Source organism: Camelus dromedarius, chromosome 1 (assembly GCF_036321535.1).
Source record: "Camelus dromedarius isolate mCamDro1 chromosome 1, mCamDro1.pat, whole genome shotgun sequence".
In the NCBI taxonomy this organism is placed as follows: Eukaryota; Metazoa; Chordata; class Mammalia; order Artiodactyla; family Camelidae; genus Camelus; species Camelus dromedarius.
Window position 1 is genome coordinate 16,276,317 of NC_087436.1, and position 22,843 is coordinate 16,299,159.

Here is a 22,843-nt window from a genome sequence, read left to right on the forward strand (position 1 = left end):
AGGAATGGGGATTAACTGTAGAAAGGCACAAAGCAAGTTTTTGTAGTGATTAAAATATTCTGAAATACATTGTGGTGATAATTGTGCAACTCTAGAAATTTACTTTAAAAAGTAGTTGAATAGTACACCTACAAGTGTAAATTTCATGGTATGTAAATTATCCATTTGTAAATAAAGCTTTAAAAAAAATAGTTACCTTGTCCTCACTGGTAAGAAGAACTGTGACAGCATAGTTCTCTGAGATTCTGGGCTCCAAATGAAATAATTCATCCTGCCACCTATTTGGTATTGGTCAGTTGTATCGTTTGTTATTTACATTGCCTTGACAAAACACAGAAAACTTGGTTTTTTATTAAGCTATATAAAAAAAAATAGTTTCTCTTACCTTTACCCTATCCCATGAATAAACACCTAGAGTTAGAATCCTCTTTCCCCTGTTACAGTGGGTATGCAAACGTAATGTTTAAATTTATAATGTACAAATATGTTGTCTTTAAGAGATGACTATTAAAATTGATAAAGATGTGAATACAATTTTATATGCATTTCTCAGTTAATAGAATTCCTTTTATGTCTTGTATGAATTATTAGTCATACTATTATTAATCAACATTTATGGAGCCTAGATATTATAATGGCTTTATAATGACAGCTTACCTTAATGAACAGAACATGGACAGTAGACCGGTCGCTAGTCCAGATCATTTGTTTTATCATTAATTGTCAATCGAAACATCTCTAGGATTCATTAGTATAACATGGATAGAACTTCTCAGAAAAATACAGCTGCCATTTTAAATGAGCACAGATATTCATGATTTATTATTATAATATAGTTAATCTGAAGTTTAAATTGATTCTATGTCAAATTCTTTTTCTTGCAGGCGTATCTCATTAGCTAGTCCACGTCAACTTTTTAAAGTTTCTAATATGACCCAGCGATGGCAACACAGAGAGATTTCAAATTTTGAGTACTTGATGTTTCTCAACACAATAGCAGGTAATTTAAGCTCAGATGTTGACTTATTTCAAGTGATAAATTATTCATTGTGGTATGATTAGATTCTTTTCAGTACTAGTATAAATAGGCTGTTTTTATTTTCATTATTACTACAGTAATACCTTATCAAGACTGATTTGATAATAGAGTTTACAGTTGTACATGAACAGTTGGCTACTTGAGAGAAATTAAAAATGGGTATACACTTTTTAAAAAATATAAAATGAAAATGTACAACTATTTAACATAGGAAGAATGGATTCATTGTGAAATAGTAGGAATGAAAAACCAGATAAAATTTTAAGAACCTATTAATAACATAATTAGTAATATATCATGTAATGAAACAATGAAATACAACATAGAGAAAAGAAAACTGTGGGTAAAAATTTGAAGTAAAGGAATATTTATATTATGACCCATATGTGAAAATCTGAAAACTAAATGGTCCTGTACAAGGTCTGTAATCATGTAATATTACTGATGATCATCCATGGAAACTGTTCACTTTGAAAGAAAGTAAAGAATAGAAATGTGTCATTACTTTTCATATGTGAAAATTAGAAGAAAGAAAGGAAGGAATACAATTGGGAGACATTTGAGATTCAGTTCAATGGGCTGACACATTTTATATTTGAAGCACAAAGGAAATACAAGGAGAATAAGACATGCTGTTTACTCTCATAGAAATTATTTTAAGTATGAATGTGAGCATTTCTGTGATTCTCGAGCAAGAAACACCTCCAGATTCAATAAGAGATACGAAGTTCCATGAGGATTAAAAGGGCAGAGAGAGGCTGCAATTGTATCACGTTCATTCAGTTGGTGGGAGTAACAAAAAAGTCAGGAAACATGACATGTTTGTGTAAGGATAGATACTACTTTAGCTAGCAGAGCAGGTGGCTGGGAGATTAGAAGCCATTCTGTGTAAAACTGAAGGCATAAGTGAACTTAAAAGATAGCAGGGGTGGCGGGTATAGCTCAGTGGTAGAGCGCATGCTTAGCTTGCACGAGGTCCTGGGTTCAATCCCCAGTACCTCCTCTAAAAAAAAAAAATCAATCAATCAATTAATTAATTCACACCCCAAAAAAACAAAAACAAATTAATAAATAAATAAAAATTTTTTAAAGATTGCAAGAAATGAAGTATAGGTAGAGAACAATTAATGGTAGGGAGTGTGTGTGTGTGTGTGTGCGCATATAAAATACATATTCATAAAGGTATAATGAAAAAGAAAACCAGAAAGGTAGTCTGGAGACTTTCTTATGGAAGATTTTCTGTCAGTTTGAAAGTTAGCAGTAAATTCACAGGGAAAGTTTTGTAAGTTTTTGAACAAATGAATGATATCAGAACTGTTTGTAAAGTTGAAAGCAATATGAAGGATAAATTGAGGTGGAGAGGGTCTAGGCAGAGAGCAAAAGTTAGGCAGCAAATATATGTAAAAAGTAATGAAGGCCTGCATTAGGCGACAGTAGGAATTAAAACAAAGGATTAGATAACATAAGAATGTACAAGGTACAAACCATTTGACATTCAGCTGACTTGAATGTAGGGGGTAAATGAGAAGAAAGTGTCAGAAAAGACTTCCAGGCTTCTAGTCTGGAAGTGTGTGTGATGCCATTAAAGGAAAAAGAAGTTGGAAGAATTAATCTATGGAAAGATGATGATTTTGCTGTTGCTGGCAAGACATGCAAGATAAGATATCAAAAGGAATTGTTGGAGTATAAGTAAAAGAGGGGATATGGAACTTAGAGGTAGGACATGGAATTCCACCTGCGTGGAGAGGAAATCACCGGGAGAGCTGAGGGTACCAAGCCAGGTGATACAGGAAGCAGTGAGATAAGGTCTGGGGAATGCTCTTGAGCATGACAAAAAGGAGGGCAAATTATTAAAGGAGAGAAGAAAATGAGTGATCCCAGAGGTTGTAGACTTAGTAGGAGGAGGACTAAGGGAAAGCAAACATATTGAGACACAAGGGGAAAGGGGAAATGGGGAAAGAAAGGCCTTGGCCACTGTACCAAATGTGATGGAGAGGTAGGGGAGAGTTACGAATGAGTACAGGCCATGCTTTTGGCATTGGCATCTTAGAACTTACTGGTTACTTTATAGGAGTTCATTTTCAAAACAAGCAAAAAAGTTTGATTATAAGGCCGGAATGGTTGGCGATTAAATGAGAACATTAGATACAGATTACAGCTTTCTTGTGTAATAGTAAAGGGAGATGGGTTAAGGCAGAGGAGAGAAACCATGAAAGAAGAAGAGAGAGGAAAATCTAACAATTCAAGTTATGAGGGAGGTATGTTCAGGAGCTCAGACAGAAGAATTACACCTTGCAGAGAATAAAGATGCTGTTAGAGACGTGGAGAAGAGGGAGTATCAAGGAGAACTGGAAGTTCAGGGCTCACACTGAGGAAGTCTAAGATGTATCAGTGAGGAGGATGATCATCTCACAGTCTGTTGAGGGAAAGGAATGAAGAAAGTTTGAACAGTTACATGGATTTTAGCGGGGGTTATATAACTAGTGACTGAAAGAATTTTTAAGTAGTAGAGACAGGAAACTATATAGCAAGTTTAAATGGACATATTTTACATGTGGTAAATCAGTTAACCTGTAGATTGCAGTGATAATTATGGAAAGCATTTATGAAATGGTCTGCTCTCAAATAGCTTTTAGTGAGCCTACAATGTCTTTTTTTAAATTTTATTTACTTACTCATTTTTTGGCCAGGGGGTGGGGGTAATTAGGTTTATTTGTTTATTTTTGGAGAAGGTACTGGAGTTCAAACCCAGGACTTCGTGTGCATGCTAAGCATGCACTCTGCTGCTTGAGCTATACCCTCCCCTCTGCCTACAATGTCTTTTAAATGTATCCCCTGGATGTTCTTTTTAAAGACTCAATCATTTGTTTTGGATGGTTTTTATATGCACTAGAAGCTAGGGTAGAGTATCCTGTTATTTAATGTTTTTTTAAAGTATTGTCTGTGATACATACAGGTTCTCATGGTATCATGACACATTTCCCAAAAGACAGTCAGTAGGCATTCAGTAACTATATTCTGAATTTAACTTAATTAGTAGAAGTCTGTTCACAATGAGTAGGTGCATACTCTTTTTTTTTTTTTTTGTAGGTACTATAAACTTGAGTAGATAGGCTAGAATGAGGATTTTACTGTTTACCAACATCTCAATCAGAAGAAGAAAATCAAGGAGAAAAAGGGCATCAAAATAGACTGCTTTCTGCTGTTAAGTTCAGTAATTTTTTCTGGCAGAAATTAAAATTAACAGAAATATGCAGTGACATCATTACCTCTGAATTAAAATTGTCCTAGTTATTTAGGTTTTGTAGGACTGTTTCCAGGTCAGTCAAGGAAGAACTCTGTTCTTGAAGCCCATGATGAATAGAGTGAAAAAAAAAAAAAAGTTAAAAACATCTAATTGTAGGGAAGGCTTAGATACCAAGGGTCTGTGTGGAGAGCTACTGGAATATTTGGCTGTATGTTTATATGACATCCCTACATATTTGAGAACTGGAAAAAACTGGAGACAATAGAATATCATACACGATAAGAAGGGAATTCCAGCAACATTACTGTACTTGTCTCTCTTATATTTTAGCCATAAAATTCTCTTCATGTTAAATCTAAATGAAAGTACGTCATAGGCTAGTAAAATGGAGTCAAAAACCAACATTTTTACTCCTGAAAGAGTGATGCCATCCACTCTGCAGCCTCCCTGGAGTGGCAGTATCCAGACAACTGCCGTTTCTACAGGATAGGCTACCTCATCCTTTGTTTTATTCATATTTTTATAGACCTAAATGTGTCATTGAATGTCACTAATTTAGAAGAAACATAGGAGAGTATGTGGCAGTATTTAGGAATGAGGTAAGCAACATTGAGAATGCTGTCCATCATTTTCAGAGAAGCATAGAATTTGAAAGCTGTCACAGAAATTTGAGAGTTATTTAGAATAGCCTCGTCATTTTACAGATGAATGCCCACAGGGGTTAAGTCACCTGAACTTGGTTGATGAGTTGGTTCATTGGTTGGCTAATGAATGGCAGAGAAAGGATGCTGGTTTTGAAAAACTATGATTGCAAATTGTTTTTAAACTTTTTAGTAGAGATTATTTAATTTGGTGCACGCATTCAACTAATACAAATAGTTAAGTATAATTTGTAAGAACTTAATGTGGGCACAGAGTACCTAGATTTGAACATAGTTTGACCATTACTAGATGCATAATTTGGGGCAAGTTATGTAAACTTTTGTGCCTCAATTTTTTAATCTGTAAAATGAGTGTGATACTAATAACTTCGTAGGGTTACTGTGAAAATTCAACTAAATAGTGAACGGATAGCTGTGGGAACAATGTCTAGCACTCAAAATTGTTGTTCTTGTTATTTTTGTAAAGTGTATTCCCAAATGTTTATCATTTCATTTTATTATTCTAAATTAAGAATGACTTGCTCTCCCTCTCCCAGGACGGAGTTACAATGACTTAAATCAGTATCCAGTGTTTCCCTGGGTCATTACTAATTATGAATCAGAAGAACTGGATCTTACTTTGCCAAGTAACTTCAGAGATTTGTCCAAGGTAACTTCTTAGTACTCATCAGAAATACTATCTTGCATATAAAAATAAATTTGATTATCTTTCTTTTACTTCATTTAAAAATATTTTAGTATAATTTTAACTTTAATATACTTTTTAAAAATTATTCTCACATTTAAAACTGAAACATTTAATATGCATGGTAAACTCAATAGTTATATTTTTTCTCCATGTGCATTTAATAGTACAGTATCTACCTCTGCTAAGGGTGTTAGCACTTGGTAAAAGATATGAAGAAAATCATGGAAACATCTCACCATACTCCTCTGAAAAGACAAGTCACCCCTCACTGCTCCATGTCTCCTAACCCTCCACCTCTTGCCCTTCTCTGATCCATTCCTCACCAGAACAAGATGGACCCCCTTTAAACCTACTTTTGAATTGTATAAATTCGGTGCTTAGACACCTCTTGACTTATGAACGCAGAACGCACCCTGCCCAACTCAGAGCTTTGCCTTCTCTGTCATTAATGTTCGTCTCCCTACCTTGTGAGTGGCTGACCCTCTCGGTCCTTTAGCAACACCTCCTCGTGGGGACCGTTCCTGACCACCTTCCTTCCCTGATATTCTGCTCTCTGTTTCTTTCAGAGCACCTAAAATGCCCTGCATTTTACATATTCTTCTACCTGCTTGTTTTGGTTCTTCCTGTTTCCTCACTAAGCCCCATAGAGTTCTTGGTCACCATTATTTCTCCCTTGCCTAGCACAGGGCCTGCCATTCAATTAATGTGTGAAATGAAGTCATTAACAAAACATATAAGACATTTCCCTCAAGTTCTAATAAATTAATTTTAAGTATGTTGCATTTTTAAATGTAAAACGTGTAAATAACAAAATGAAAATTGGCCCTAATTTATCATATATCAATAAGGAATAATTACATTATATATACATATACACATACATACTGGTTTTTATTTAAGTATTTTCTTATGTCTTCAGGTATTCTTGAAGAACTTTCCTTTTCTGTCCTGGATTATTAATAAATAGAATATCCTGAATCATCATTTTGTGATAAAAAATAGGGTTGTATATCTCTTTTTTTCTTTTTAGCTTTTTATTATGGAGAATTTCAAGCGCATACAGAGGTAGACAAAATGGCATAATAATATATTTTCATTCTCATGTACTAATCTCTCTATTCCAATAATTATCAACTCATAGTTATTCTTACTTTATCTTTACTCTCATTTTCTTTCCCTCCCTCTCTTATTACTTTGAAATAAGTCCCAGACATCATATCATTCCATTCATTAATATTTCAATGTGTACTTCTGAAAACTCTATTTAAAGCACAACCATAAAACCATTAGCAAACTTAAAATATTAACAATAATTTCTTATTATCAAATACCCAGTCGGTGTCACATTTCCAATTGAATTACAACTTTTATAATTCTATTTAGTTTGTTTATTCCAATCAGGATCCAGAGAAGAACCACACATTGCAATCAACTGACAAATCTCTTAAGTCTCTTTTTAAGTAGGTTTCTCTTTTGTTTTTAATTTTTTTCTGATTTTTTAGCTGAAGAAACACACTGTCTTGTATATTTTCTCACACGGTGGGTTTCACTTATTACCTCTTTGTGGTTTAAACAAGTCTTCTATATTTCTCATAAATTGGTAGGTGGTTGCAGAGTTCAGAGAATTCACATTAGATATTTTTGGCAAGACTGCTTCTTAGGCAGTTTTTTGCATTCTTCTGTCAAAGGACACGTAATATCTAGTTTACTTTTCTTTTGTCATATTAACAGCCATTGATACTGAATGCCTGGACTCATTAGTTTAGTAAGCATTGCAAAATCATGATATTTAAATTTTGTCACTTTTATTTCGTTTATTATTGGGAATCATTCTCTAAGGAGACACTTCCATTCATCTGCTGTTAAGTTTTTCAATAGTACCTCAGATTGGAAAGGCAGGATAAATGATTCTTTTTATATGCCAGCTTTTAAAACAATGAATTGGTTCCTAGCACCCTCCAATGGAACCTAATTAAAAAATATATATCTTTATGAACTCATAGACTACAGTATTTTTGATGTTTCATTCTGCTGCAGTTAATATTTTTATTAATGATCACTTGTTCCTGCCTTGACCATGGAGAGCTTCTTCAAGTTACTCCTGAGTCATTTTGATGTAATCTTAGTAGTCTTTGAAAACTTCCATGCTCTCTGGTGTAACAAGGTGCTCCTGTCTTGACCCTCACATTTTCTGGTCTAGTTCTAGAATCATTTATTTCTTTAGGGAACCCTAGCGGGAACCTTTTTAAAGGGTAATAATATCTGAAAAACCAGTTTGGTCTATTGTGCCTGTTGCTACCAGATTTGTCATTATTTCTAGGCCCTTTTAAAGAGACCTAGGAAAAAATTTAAGATGAAATATATCATGAGTTGAAACTGATTCCTCCGATTTAAATTTAGGATAATACTTCCTTTAATGTGTAAGGAGTACTGAGTCCTTGCTCCCATCTGTTTAATCTTTTTCTTAAAGCTCTTACTTTAGAAATTTCTTGCAGTACCTGAAGAATGTCCGTATATTCCACAGATCCCACCTGGACATTCTTTGTGCTTGTCCCCTGCCTGTACTTTCAAGAATTGTTGCTCCCTCATCCTTCTACGTAACTCTAAAGTTCTCAGAACATCAGACTTCTTGTTCTTAGTGCTGACTTATTTCAGGAATATACATAGTCGTTTCTCTTAACTCGTTCAAATCCGTTTTGGACCATAGTGAAGTATTTAAATAAAGTTCTACTGAATACCTAATCGTAGCAGAAGTACAAGGATCTAAGTGATTCACGGTCTCGATCTGAGGATCACTGCCTACTTTCTGCAGGGACCAGTCCACTCACCAGATCCAGTTTCCTTTGCATGGAATCCAAGGACTTCCACTTTTCTGTTGTCACGGGAAAAGTGTTCTGTTCTTTACCTATCCCAGGGCCCACCCTCTTGCCCCGGCTTGGTTAACATTACAAATGTTTGGGAGTAACTCTTAATCTGTAGCCACAGGATATAATCTGCTTCTTCACACAGCCCAGTCACAGCAGCCATCAGTGATGTCAACACAGAGGGTAACATTTTCATCATGACAAAATGGTGGTGTTTAGGTACTGGCCGTGGCCTCTGTGATTACCACCTCTTCTCCTCTGCCCACATCTGTGCTTCAGTCACCTGATCCTGTAGTGCTTCGTGTTCTCTTTCACCTCCTGTGTCTTTGCTGTTGCTCTTTCCTTCATCTAAAATTTTGTACTTCCTGGTACTCTGTGTAGTTCTTTTATAATACATTGCATAATTTACTATAAGTTTGCATATTCTTCTCTGTGTTTCCTATTAAGGGAAATCATGAATAGAAAGATTTAGTTGTGTTAATTTCTATATTTCTGGTGCCTGGTATAAAGAACTAAGAAATTGTAGAAGTTTGTCTGTCTCCTTTTTCACTTTTAAAAGAGAGTTTTCAGTTTGAAAAGGAAGCATTATTTGTAGGGTTTACCTATCTGATAAGGGATTAATATCTGGAATATATAGAGAACTCCTAAAACTCAACGATAAAAACCAAACAACTTGATCCAAAAATGGATAAAGGACTTGAATAGACAGTTTTCAAAAGAAGTTATACAAATGGCCAATGAGCATATGGAAAGGTGCTCAGCATTAATAATTTTAGGGAAATGCATATCAAAACCACAATGAGATACCATTTCACACCCATTAGGATGGCTGTAATTAAAAAAAAAAAGGAAGCATAAAATAACAAGTATATAGAATTAAATAAACCTTAGTACCTAAAAAATAATTGAGTTTAGAATTAACTACATTATTTTAAGTGAAATAATCATACCAGATATTTGAAAATTGTACTTTGCATGTATAAAACTGTTTCCTTTATGAAGTATGTCATTCCTGTTAGTATTAAAGTCTGCTATAATGTTTACAGTGTGATTCTGTTTTCAAATATCTGTTTATACACATGTTTTTAGGAATGCATCACATACATAAAATAAGCTGTATCTATATGAAAAATGATTATAATAGAATTATATTGAAACTTTTCCCATAATACACGTTTAGCAAACATTACTATTTGTTTAAATAAACTTGTGAAATTGAAGAAAACATTGTATGCAAAGCTTAATTTAAAACAGAAACAGATCTTATCGTCATTCTTAAGTAGATAATATAGCCTGACTAGCTTTAAAATGTATTAAGTTATTTATGCATATTTATGTGCATTTAATTTCCCCAAAGCTGGTTTTCAGAGAAGCTTTAGTAGCTTTGATACAAAACTACAATTTTACTTGGTACTCTCTCCCATGTTACACTGGGAATTCTCTTTCTGAAGCCAAATTAATATAGTCAACACTCTTCTGTATTATTTTTCTGATCATTCTCTTCGAAAAGAAAAAGTCTGAATGGGATAATGTAAAACATGTCTTCTTGAAGGTATTAACATTTATATGCAGCATTTCCTTATAATAATCACAATATAATATTGTCAGTCTGTTGAGAAAATCAGATTTATTTTAATCTGAAAATCCAATGAAAGTTTAGTATTTTCTTGTATTGAGAAAGTCCTCATTTACCGTAATAGTTTAATTTATTCTTTAAAGCTGAAAAAAAAAGTAGAGATCAGTTTTCAAGTTGGTATTTTTTTTTTCCCTCCACTTTTCCTGTTGTTGCACCACTAGTCTAAAATTCTGACTGATGAGAAGACAGGTCTAACCATGCATAGACTTTGGAGTGACATTAATCCATATTTTACATATACACATTGATTTTTATATTTTGACAGCCTCCGTGGAAGAGATAAGAATCAACATTTTCTCTTTTTTTTTCTTTATAAGAAGTTATAATTAGGAACAGGAATACATTTACAAAATGTCATACCATAAAAACAAATCATGATGGCTGAGTATTCAGTACCAGAGCCTCTTTGTGGATTAGGAAGATTTTTTTGTGCTTTTGTGATTTTTTTTTTCTTAGTAGGAAATTAATTGTGTAAACCAGTTTCCTAAGGGAGGAAAATCAAGGTAATCAGGTACAATCATTTCTTTTCTAATTAATCAACATAGTTATTTTGGAATATTTAATATATATACCTAGGTACTTATTCCAAAAAAACAAGTCGTTCCTGGATTGAAATGCAATTGATAAACATTCATTTCCAAATGAAAACTTGGTTATAAATTTCAAAAGGTAGGAACATCCCACTTTGTCATTGTTAACTAATATTTATTGAGGGCTTGCTGTATGCAGGGCTCTTATTTAAGTATATTACATGTGTTAACTCTTTTAACCTTCACAAAGACCTTATTAGGTAGGTAACATTATTGTCTTTTACAGGGACAGAAATTTAGACACCATGAGATTAAGCAAGTTGCACAAAGTCACACAGCGAGTGGACAGGACTAGAATTTATACACTAAGCCAGTGTTTTTCAAACTGTAGTTCACAACTAGCATTTAAAAAAGTGAATAGAATAGTATAGTATTACATTAAAAAAAGAAAATACCAGTGTGCATCATGTACAGATCTACTGCTTGAGGAGTATGTGTGTGTGTGTGTGTGAGTGTGTGTGTGCAGGGGCACTAGGTTATGATTTAAAGTGACATATTTCTTTTTTTTTAACATTTTTTATTGATTTATAATCATTTTACAATGTTGTGTCAAATTCCAGTGTAGAGCACAATTTTTCAGTTATATGTGAACATACATATATTCATTGTCACATTTTTTTTTCTGTGAGCTACCATAAGATCTTGTGTATTTGTCCCTGTGCTATACCATATAATCTTGTTTATGTATTCTACAATTTTGAAATCCCAGTCTATCTCTTCCCACCCCCCGCCCCCTTGGCAACCACAAGTTTTTATTCTGTGTCTGTGAGTCTATTTCTGTTTCGTATTTATGCTTTGTGTTTTTTTGTTTGTTTGTTTGTTTGTTTAGATTCCACATATGAGTGATCTCATATGGTATTTTTCTTTCTCTTACTAGCTTATAAAGTTACATTTTCTTATTATGAATTTTGACCCAGAAAGTTTGGGAAATGCTGCAATATGCTATACTGCTTCCTATGTATCAGTTGCTGAGTCTGTTTTCATGTCATTTTATCAAGTTGCCTTTCACTCTCATGCTGAAATGCATGGTAAAATACAACCAGCATTCTACTGCTTGAAAAAGGAAAGCTTTTCCAAATTGCCTACTCTTGGTGTGTTTGTCCCGGGTTATGCCGCAAGCTTTTCTGACTAAGCCTATTATATGAAAAAGCTGAATGTTTGGTTAAATCTAGAGAATGCCTGATGTCACCACTTGACTGTTCATTTGTTCTTCCATTTATTGATCATTCGTTGAGTGATAGCGGGTGCCGGGGACTCTTAGTTTCTGGAGATTGGAAAGCATAAACTATTCTCAGTTCCCATCCTACTGAAAAAGAAGCTGGAGATTGAAGGAGGGGGAAACAAGAATGGCCAAGGTATAATCAAGTGTTTTATGATTATGAGAGCTCACATTCTTAAAATGAAGGGAAATACTGAAAGAGAGAGTTCGAGGTAGAGAGAAAAGAAAAATCATGCGTTTTCCAGCTTTAGAATGCAGGCACAACGTGAGCTGTTACTTTAAGAAATAAGAGAAGTAAACCTTGGGGGGAAATGACCCCGCGCCTCTATCTTCTGATTCCTACCTTGCCTTGTAGAAATCTGAGAAAAGTTTATCATCATCAGATCTTCAAACTGAATTTTACATTTTGGTCCCGGACTCAATACCTCATAGGTTTTTGTTTGTTTGTTTGTAACCTATCTTACAGTGCTATACCATCCGCACTCTGTTAAACTGGCTGCTTTCATTGCTCTAGTCTGGATCAGACTGTTTCTAAAGAGTAAATTCTGAGATAACCGAAGAGAACTGAATGACAAAGCGGTCCTGCATTTATCTACTTACTGATGAGTTGCTAGTGTTTGTCCTTGTATGTACTTATTTATTTCCCCCTTCTCTCTCTTTGTTTAAAGCAAAAGTAGGTGATTTTCTCCCTCCCTGTCTCCTTTTTATCTCCTACCATTTGGTTGTGTATTTTTATATGTGAGATGTTTCTCCTAACATGCACATTTAATATACAGCGTTCATCTTGACCTGGAATTGACTACCGACATTTAACTGTTGTTGATCAGACAGCACTTCTTTATCTCTTTAAGTTTTAAGTGCTGTTTCTGACGAATGCCAGTCCTTTTAGTGGGCTCTGTAACAGATATACTGGGAATCAATATACCATCTAGATGTCACAGAGAGAAAGGAACACTCTTTTGGGGGTGGAGGGGCATTATTATTTTAAAATGATAGGTGTTATAACTTTTGCTTTCTTTTTTTCTTTTTGGGGTTTAGTCAAACCAAAGGAATTCAACTTAAAAATATAAAACAACCTTATGGTATTGCAATGGTAAATAATGGATCCTAAAGCATTGAAATAAAAAACAAATGCAGAGAAAGAAATTAAAAATTGTCCCACACTTGGTTATTTTTTATTGGCGGACAGAATATATTAAAACTATTTTAACCTTGGCATCAAATATGGATACTGTTATATGACACATTGATCTCAGGGATTTGGGTATAAATTCCATTCTCTGGACTTGGGGAGTTTACAGTCCAATCAGCAGAAGGACGATATTTGGGAAGTTTAGAATCTTTTTGTAGGATTGTGAGAGAAGCCCTAGTAGGTTCCTTTAACCAACATCTATATGTGCTCTCTTCTTTAACCCCTTCAACAACACTGTAAGGAATGGTTTATTATCTTTATTTTACACATAAGGAAACTAAGATGTGAAATTAAGGAGCTCTCCAAGGCCGCACATGTTCCAAGTGTTAAGGCGAGAATTTGATCTCACATCTCTCCCTGTTAGTGAGCTGGTAGACTTTAGGAATAACCAGAAAGAATATTTTAGATTGAATACTTGCATTTCCATCCATTTCTTTCCGAAATCCAACACTTTTGCCTTTACCTTGACAAAACACAAGAAGAGGTTTACTCTCTGGAGAAATTATACCAGAGAAGTTTCCGATTTGGAAACAGCAACACGACAGAGGGTGGGATGAAGGTAAGGAGTGAAAAGCTGGAGGATTAGGGGAAAGTGCTGAGTACTGAGTGGCGAGGGCCCCCAGACCCCTTTGCTGTCATGCTATCAGGACTCTGGCAGCCAGGCTTAAACCAGCCTCGCCCTGTAAGACAGAAAAGCGTGATACTCTTTGGACACATTGACTGGCTCAAGAGAAAAGATCTAAAAAATACTGACGTTTAGGGATCCTCCTGGGAGCCCACCTGATTTCCCTTTGATGCTGTCTATGCATACACATCGCTGCTTATGCTCAGTGTACCCCAGTCAGTTCCTCCGTGACTTGCTCTTCAAAACGAAGATATGACCAGGTGTTAGCAAACATTTAAAGACAGTCTCTAATGTGAAAGATGACAAAGACTAAAACAAACAGGAAAATAAAAGAAACCAGAATAAACAGTTTAGAAAGCAGAAGAAGCCTTAAAATCAAAACAAGAAAAAATACCCTCACAGAGAAGAACTACTGCATTAATAGAAAAAGAACATGATGCTCTAGAAAGTAGAATGTAAGTGCAGATGTTTTCTAAAAGGGGCATCATAATGAAAGGGAAAATAGCCTAGAAAGAGAAAATTAGAGGACCTGAGTAGGACATCTTTGGATTTAGGTAGATTTGTATCAGTCTGCCTCCATTAGGAAAGGACCTTTAGCAAAGTACTCAATTTGGGGGGTCCTATATAACAGACTGCTTTTTATGTAATATTATATAGTATTTGTATAATACTGAAGAAAATTTTTCATGGGTACACTGACCTTTTTTAACTTTAAATTATTACGTGTTCAATGTGATGTATTTCACTTAAAATATGGCTATGCAACTCTTCCCTCACAATTTAAAATTAAGCTTAGCAAAATGTGAACATATGTATGTGTGTGTGTGTATAAAATTTGAACATATATATATGGGGTTAGATATATAGATATGATGTGGTGCGTTTGGAGGATTTGCTGAAGTTTTGTTTTTAAATCAGGAAGACAATCTATTGTTTTTGTGTGACTATTTTTTAAAAGTTGTATTTATTAAGTATTAGCATTCTGTATAGCAGATTTGGTTTTTTATTGGAAGTTACCTTCTAGTAGAAGTTTTTATGTGATTCTAACAGAGGTTAAGCCTACACTTAATTTAAGCAGCCTTCAATGACATTGTTTTTTAACATTAGTCAGAAAATGATAAACTGAAGTAACTGAAATGGACTGTGGTTAATATTACTGTCAGGGTGATGAATACTCCTGACATGTACCAGCAACACACTGCCAGTCCAGTAATCCTTTTCAAAGTTAAGTATTTATTCTCAAATCATCCTAAGTTACTGTGGTGTGGAGTGACCACTATTTATAAATGAATTGTTTTATTTACATAGCATTACCAGTTTTATCCCATAATACTTCCTACTTTCGTAGTTTAGTACTGGATATAGTAACTTGGGTAGGTACAAAAAAAGAACGTATATATACCATAAATTCACATAAAAAGTGTTTTCAAAACATGCAAATTTTTTTTTCTTTACTTTGAATAAGTACTGGTATTATGCTTCACATTTCAGGCTGGAGTATGTTTTTTTAAGAGTAAATGTAGTAGGAAGACATTTTAAAAACCTGGAAACATTTGTAGCTTTATTTATATACTTGTATGAGTCAACTTCTCATTCTTATATTCCCCATGGTAGTCAAAACTTATTTTATGTGACTGTGTAATAGTATGCTTTTTATAGTGGGTACCATAGTAACTTATCCTTTAGTCATATGTCCACATTTATCTGAGTCTTTATTCTCCAAGTCCATTTATTGTAATAAGCACATTTATTCAACATAAACACCTGTTTAGAGTACCCTGTTTATACTGAATAAATGTGTTTATTCAAATAATTGATTTCTAAATATTTGCTGGGTACCTTTTGTGGACATTGTTCTGAGGATCATGCCAGAAATAAAAGTGAGTGAAATAGTACCTATTTTAAAGAGTTTTATGACTGAATTATGTTATATATGAGCCATCTCTATGGGAATAATTATATTTCTGTGTAACTATGAGACATTTCTGTGTGACTATGAAGCATTTTGTTTCTATCTGCCTTAATTTTAGACTCTTCTACTTTCAGAAAAGGAATTTCTTTTAAATGTGAGTTCATGATTTATAATATAAACCAGCAAATGATTTGAAAATCTAAGTAGTACCTTTCTGAAATATAGACAGGGTGGTTAGAAAACATTCAGAGCATTCAGAACTGTTCAAACCATTTACAGCCCCATTGTTTCATGCCCTTTATAAAGTTGAGGTATCATCCTCTGTAGACCATCCTTCTGGGATTCTTTCCTGGGACTTGGTATGTTCGATAGTTTAACCAGTATGACAGATTGATCATTCAGCTTGCTTTACAGTAATTAAAATGCAAAATTGTACATCATTTTTCAGAATGAAATACATAAAATATTTGAGCGAAATACAAGGGAGAAAAATGATGTCTTACATTTAAGCTTAGAAAAGTGTAGTACAAAAAAAAAAAAAAAAAAAAAGACCAGGAATACGGTGACAGTAAGTCAGAGTTCAAAATATAAATGGCAGTAATCTTACTGGTGGAAAGGAAGATAAAGATGTGGCAGTTGTTCCCAACCTGTAGACTCTGGTCACTTGAAGGGGACCAACTGTGGGTTTATTGCAAGAGGCCTGTGGATTCATACATACATGTGTGTATATGAGAGACTATCTTATTGGAAAAGGTAAAAGCTGCTCATTTGGATTATTTAGTTGACTGCATGCTTATCATTACTTAAAAGTGATTTGATGTTTCTAAAACCAAATTGTGTCAAACGTAATTAATGTTATGCTCTTATATCATTATTGCTGATGCTACTTATTTTTATCTATAATGCATCATAGTTGCAAGATGAATTGAGGTTCTTTTTTTTTTTTTTTTTCACAAATGGAAATCCATTTCTTCCAGCACCATTTGTTGAAAAGACTGTCTTTTCTCATGAATTGTCTGGGAACCTTTTGTTGAAATTAAATTGACCGTATATCTGTGGGTCTATTTTTAGACTCTTCTGTTCAGTCAGTCGGCATATCTATCATTATATCGATACCACACTTTTTTACTGTAGCTTTATACTAAGTCATAAAATCAGGTCACATGAAGCCAACTATGCCTTCTTTTTTAAAGTTGTTTTGGCTATTCTGGGTTTTCTGTTTTTCCATATAAATATGGGGATCAGCGTGTTAATTCTGCTGAAATTTTGATTGGGATTGCATTTAATAAGTAGGCCATTTTTACTAAAAATGGTATATTAGCAGTATTGAATCTTCCAATCCATAAATATGGTTTAGCTTCCATTTGTTTAGGTCTTCCTTTAATTTCTCTCTAATATTTTGTGGCTTTTAGCATACAGATTTTGTTAATTTATTTGTTATATTGTACATGTTTTGTTAATTTATCCTTAAAATTTTCGTGTTTTTTATCCTTACGGAATTTTCAATTCTAATTGTTCATTGCTTGTTTACAAACACAATTGAATTTTGTACATTGACTGTGTATTTTGCAACCTTCAATTATTCATACTAGCGGCCTTTTTGTAGACTTTTTGAAACTTTCTGCTTCTCGAAATAAATATTTGCTGCATTATATAATGTTGACTAGAAGTGCTGAGAGTGCCTTGTCTTTGATCTTAGGGGAAAAGCACTTAACCTTTCATCATTAAGAATGATAGTAGCTATAGATTTCATATTTTCTATTGTTTTTTCTGTTTTCAGCTTTAACGATCTTAGATTCCTTTACTATTTTTCTTTCTACTTGATTTGGATTTAAATTCTCCTCTTTTTTTTTCAGTATCTTAAGATGGAAGCTTTAAAATACTGATTTCAGACCTCTTTTTCTTCCCAGTATAAGCATTTCATGGTACAGACTTTTCTCAAAGTACTTATTTTTTGCAAGGTCCAACACATTTTTATATATTGTGTTTTTATTTTTATTCCATTCAAAATATTTTCTAATTTTCCTTGTGACTTTCTCATTGACCCATAGATTATTCAGAAGAATGGTGTTTCCTTTCTACAGATTTGAGGATTTGTCACGTATCTTTCTCTTGTTGATTTCTAGTTTCATTCCATTATGATTGAAGAACATACGTTGTATGACTTCAGTTTTTTTAAATTAGTGAAAGTTTAGTTTATGGCTCGGAACATGCTATATATTGGTTATTACTTCGTGTGTACCTGAAAAGCATATATACCCATCTGTTGTTACATAAAGTGTTCTATACATGTCAGTTAGGTTGAATTGGTTGTAGTGTTGTCAATATCTTCTGTATCCTTACTTTACTTGTTCTGTTGATTACTGAGAGAGGAATGTTGAAGGTTTCAACTGTAATTTACATTTGTCTGTATCTTTTTTCATTTTTCTCAGTTTTTGTTATGTGTATTTTCAGCAGTTGTTTTTGGGTACATGTTATAAGTTGAATTATGTTTCCCAAAAAGTTACATTGCAGTCCTAACCCCTGGCACCTGTGGATGTGATCTTGTTTGTAGGTAGGGTCTTTGCAAAGGTAATGAAGTTAAGATGAAGTTAGCATGGACCTAATTCTAATATAACTGGTGTTTTCATAAGAAGGTGAAAACACCATGTTAAAGCACATCAAAAAAAATGCAAAAAAAAAAAAGGCAAGAAAGTTTTAAAATGAAGAAAAAGACAGACATCAGAGGAAAGAATACCATGAAGTGATGGGAACAGAAATTGGAGCTACGTTGCCATAAGCCGAAGAACCCCAAGGGCTACAGGAAGCAGGAAGAGGCAAGGAAGGAGCCATCCCTAGAGGTTTCAAAGAACGTGGCTCTGCCAACACCTTATTTTGAACTTCTAACCTCCAAAACTGCAAGACAATAAATTTCTATTTTGTTTTAAGCCACCCAGTTTGTGGTACTTTGTCATAGGAGCCCTAGGAAAGTAATACAGTGCATATACATTTCAGATTGTTATGTTTTCTTGATAAATGGATCGGTTAGCATCATGAAATGTCTCTTCATACCTCAGTAGTCCATGTCCTGAAGTCTGCCCTTTCCTCATGTTGATACGGAGATGACAGTGCTATTGTGATTATTATTTGTAGTATCTTTTTTTGAACCTTTGGCTTTATTTTTAAAGTTTCTGTTTTGTGGGCAACATATAAAACAGTATTGCTTTTATAGCCATTCTAATAGCCTCTGCATTTTAATTGAGATGTTGAGACCTTTTACATGTAATGTGATTTTTGAAATGGTTAATTTAAATGTATTTTCTTGCCATCTACTTTTTAGCCCTTATATCCATTCTTTGTACCTTGTCTCCCTTTATCTGTTTTCTTTTAGATTAAGTGAGTATTTTTGTGATTCAATTTTATCTTTACTGTGGCTTATTATTTATATCTCTTTTTTAAAGGTTTAGTGGGTTTTTTATGTTGTTTTTTTTCTGTCTTCTTTTGCTATACTGGCATACTTGTTGTATCATGCTTCACTTTATTGTGCTTTGCAGATATTGAGTTTTGTATCGATTGAAAGTTTGTGGCAACTCTGCTTTGAGCAAGCCTATAGGTGCCATTTTTCCAATCGTGTCTGCTTACTTTGTGTCTGTGTGTCGTATTTTGGTAATTCTTGCAATATTTCAAACCCCCCACTATTAAAAAAGATTACAACTCAATGAGGGTTCGAAAGATGGTTAGCATTTTTTTAGCAATAATGTATTTTTAAATTAAGGTATGAATATTATTTTTTAGCAACAATATTGCACACTTAATAGACTTCATATAGTGTAAACATAACTTCTATATATGCACTGGGAAACCAGAACATTTGTGACTCACTATATTGCAGTATTCACTTTATTACAGTGGTCTGGAACCAAACCTGCAGTATCTCCGAGGTATGCCTGTATAGTCTTGTGTGTCTCGTGAATACAAGCCTTCTTGACTTTCAGGGCTTGTGTTTTGGGGCCTATCTCACAGGTGGAAGTCTTAAATGTTTAGGTGCTAAGTGTTGGGTCCAAAACTCTCACTTCTCATGGAAAATCTAAGTTGTGCGTTCCCTCCAGATGGTTTATTACTGTGTTGGGGGGGGGCATGTATGGTGAGATTGTGTAACACCCTGTCTTACCTGCTATGATGTGGATTTCTCTTATTTTCCCAGTGTGTAGCACTTGTTCAGCTAGGTTTTGAATTTCTTTCAGAGGGAACTGTTCTATGTGTAGCTGAAGTTTCAGTCTGTCTATGGGAAGAGGTGACTTCAGGAGCCTCCTATGTCACCATTTTGGACCAGAACTCCTGCTTTTAATAGTCTTAATTGTTTCTTTAAGTGGGTAGGTGAATCTATCTGCAAATGAATAGGTTTTGTTGTATCAGCATTGGGACTCTTGGGTGTTTATCATTTTCATAAATATTTAAAATACCTTTTTTTAGTTGGTCTTGGAGTAAGATTGTTTTGGGGTTTTTCCAAGCATTTAGCTCAACAATGGCACTGGATTATCAGATTATATTAATTGATTTATGTGCCTTTCTCAAACAGGTAAAAACCTATAGTAAAAAAAATCATTTGATATGAACCTTAGCTGAATAATGTAGAACTGTGAAGGCATTGCTACTGAATCTACCAATGTGAGCATTTGAAATGATGTAGTTTCTACATAAGTTACGATAAGTAAAATGCAATACTTTCCTTTTTCCCAAGATGTGTTTGTTAAATTGAAAAAGTATAGTGGGTATATGTTTAATGCCACTTACAAGAAAGTTTGTTTTCAAGGGATTAAAAACTGCTCTGGTACTTGAAAGCAAAAGTGCTTATTTGTTAACTCTAAAAGCCACAGTAGTATGCCAGTGAAATTTTCTTCTTGACAATATTAAGTAAAATGTAGAGTGTGCGAAGATAAGTGCCAAACCATTTCAGCCATATATATATAGTGTATGACGAAATACCCCAAAAGCCGAGGTTGAGTGAAAATGCTGATCAGGCTGTTTGTTATACTTGTCATTTGGATGAAGGAACTGCTACAACTGACGCAGAATAGTTGCTGCGTCCTCTAACCGTGGCAGCGCTGCTTAAATAACAGAGGCTATTTGTTTATTTCCTTCTCCGTGGTGGGGGTGAGGGTGTGGGGGGCGGCGGGAAGGAAGGCAGGTGGGTGGAGATGCTCAGAATAAAGTGCATTGGCTTCTTTAAAAAGCTTTTGCAACACAGAAGTAAAGGCTCTCATTTGGGTTCCTGGATGTGGATAAACAGATACAAAAGTTAAGGAGAAAGGACAGCAATAAACTTTGCGTGACAATGGTTATCTTCTGTGTTCACTTTTTAAGGCTATTTTTACCAACCATCTTTTTGGTGTCCCCAAGACAAAATATTCATCTCCCTCCCCGACTTGTGAAGCCTTCATCTAATGATATCCACACATGTTTTGTAGGTAGGAATAAAAACATAAACATGTTCTTCAAAAGGCATTTAATCTAAACCTCCCATGGAAGGATTCCAGCAGCCTTACCGATTGAGCACGAAAACTTTCATCAATCCACACAGCCTGCATTATCCTAGGATTTACTAGTCAATTTAGTTAGAATTGGCTCTGAATCTTGCCTCTGCCATTGGCTAGGTAACCAACCATTGATAGTCATTTAACTTTACCCAGGCTCAATTTTTTCACCTGTAAATTGGGAATGCTAATAAGGTTTGTATATTAAGGCATTATTGTAAATATAATGAGATAATTTATGTAAGACTCTTGCACCCTTTGCTTATAGCCAATAAAATAGTTGCATTGTCTTCAGATAGAATGGCCTCTTTAATCTGTTTACCATAGTTATTTCCTATCATCTTCCTCAAACAAATCATTATTCTCTAACCAGGAATTGACCATCTTTATGGTGTCACATTTCCTGATAGTCCATCCTCTTTCATCCTCTGAATTTGAAGTTTTTTGTTTAATTCATTCACAAATATCAAGTATCTTACACTTAATTAACAATACTCTTTCCTTTAACCTGGTATTTTTATGACATATAACATCAGATTCACATAACATTGACTTCAACTATTTTGTTATCTTTTCCTTGCTGGTTTTTAGCCCTCACTTTCTAATAGTACTTTTTCAAGATCTATAGGCCTACCCTACTTCCAGAATAAAATAATATTTAACCTCTCTTGCCCATGACATCGTATATGCTGTAGGACAAGCTTTATGTGTAGTCATGGAATTAAAGGACATTTCCAGTTTTGTAATCATACTAAATGAAGATAATATTGACAGATGGCTTTAGGCCAATTATCAGTTTCCTAAACAAGATCCTGAAAGTATTTGTGCTCTTTTGCGTCCCCTTCAGGAGCCCCTTTTCACTTTTGGTATCTCTTCCCTACTCTTTACCCATAATACATAAGTTTCTGATACACTGTTCTTTAGTGTTTCCAGGGGCCCTATTTCTGAGTCTTACACTCCGTAATGACCTTTTTCTTTTTCTTTAATCTTCTCTTCTGCTTTTCATCCCCAGGTGTTAGGGTTTAATGATTTTCCAAAGAAAACTTTCAAAGAAAGATGGGAAAAAACTCTTTTGAGGCTTGGATTTTAAAAGAGAAGGTTATTAAACTCAAGCAAATCTCTGGTTTGTAGAATTTCTGCAATTTCTTGCCAATTCCCTGCAACTTTCTAACTCTTAGTAATTGTAATCATGGTCCAGTAGTTTGGAACTTCACTTCTGAAAGGCTGATATAACTTAGAACAGTTCATATATAAATCTCAAAAGGAAGAAGGGATTCTGGTGATGGTGATAATAGCAGTTAAAATAACAACATTAATGGCAGCTACACTTATGAGTACTTTGTGCCAGGAGCTCTTCTAAACACTTTGCATATATTAGTGGTCTTTTAAATTAACCTATTAAACAAATACCATTTTTGAAAAATGGACACGTAAGAAATTGGGAAATTGTTGAAATTTGGAAAAACATTTTGTAATACAACAGTTTAGATGGATACAATGCCCCAAAGACTGGATTTTGAGTACTGAGTTTGTCTCCTAGGTTTATGTTGATTTTGAGCTAGATTACTCAAGATAGTTATTTTCTTCATTATTAAAATAAGGATATCATGAGAATCCATAATAATGTTTAAAAATATATGAAATGTCAGCTGGGGT

General features: G+C 34.2%; 1 protein-coding gene across 5 annotated transcripts in view; it reads left to right on the forward strand.

Moving 5' to 3' along the window:
* Nucleotides 1-22,843, forward strand: part of LRBA (LPS responsive beige-like anchor protein) — a 620,799-nt gene that overhangs the window by 445,197 nt on the left and 152,759 nt on the right. For all 5 annotated transcript variants that reach the window (XM_031464854.2, XM_064490742.1, XM_064490851.1 and 2 more), the window contains exons 43-44: nt 885-1,000; nt 5,485-5,597. In XM_031464854.2, the coding sequence (XP_031320714.2) occupies nt 885-1,000; nt 5,485-5,597 (229 nt within the window). The remainder of the gene's footprint in view (nt 1-884; nt 1,001-5,484; nt 5,598-22,843) is intronic.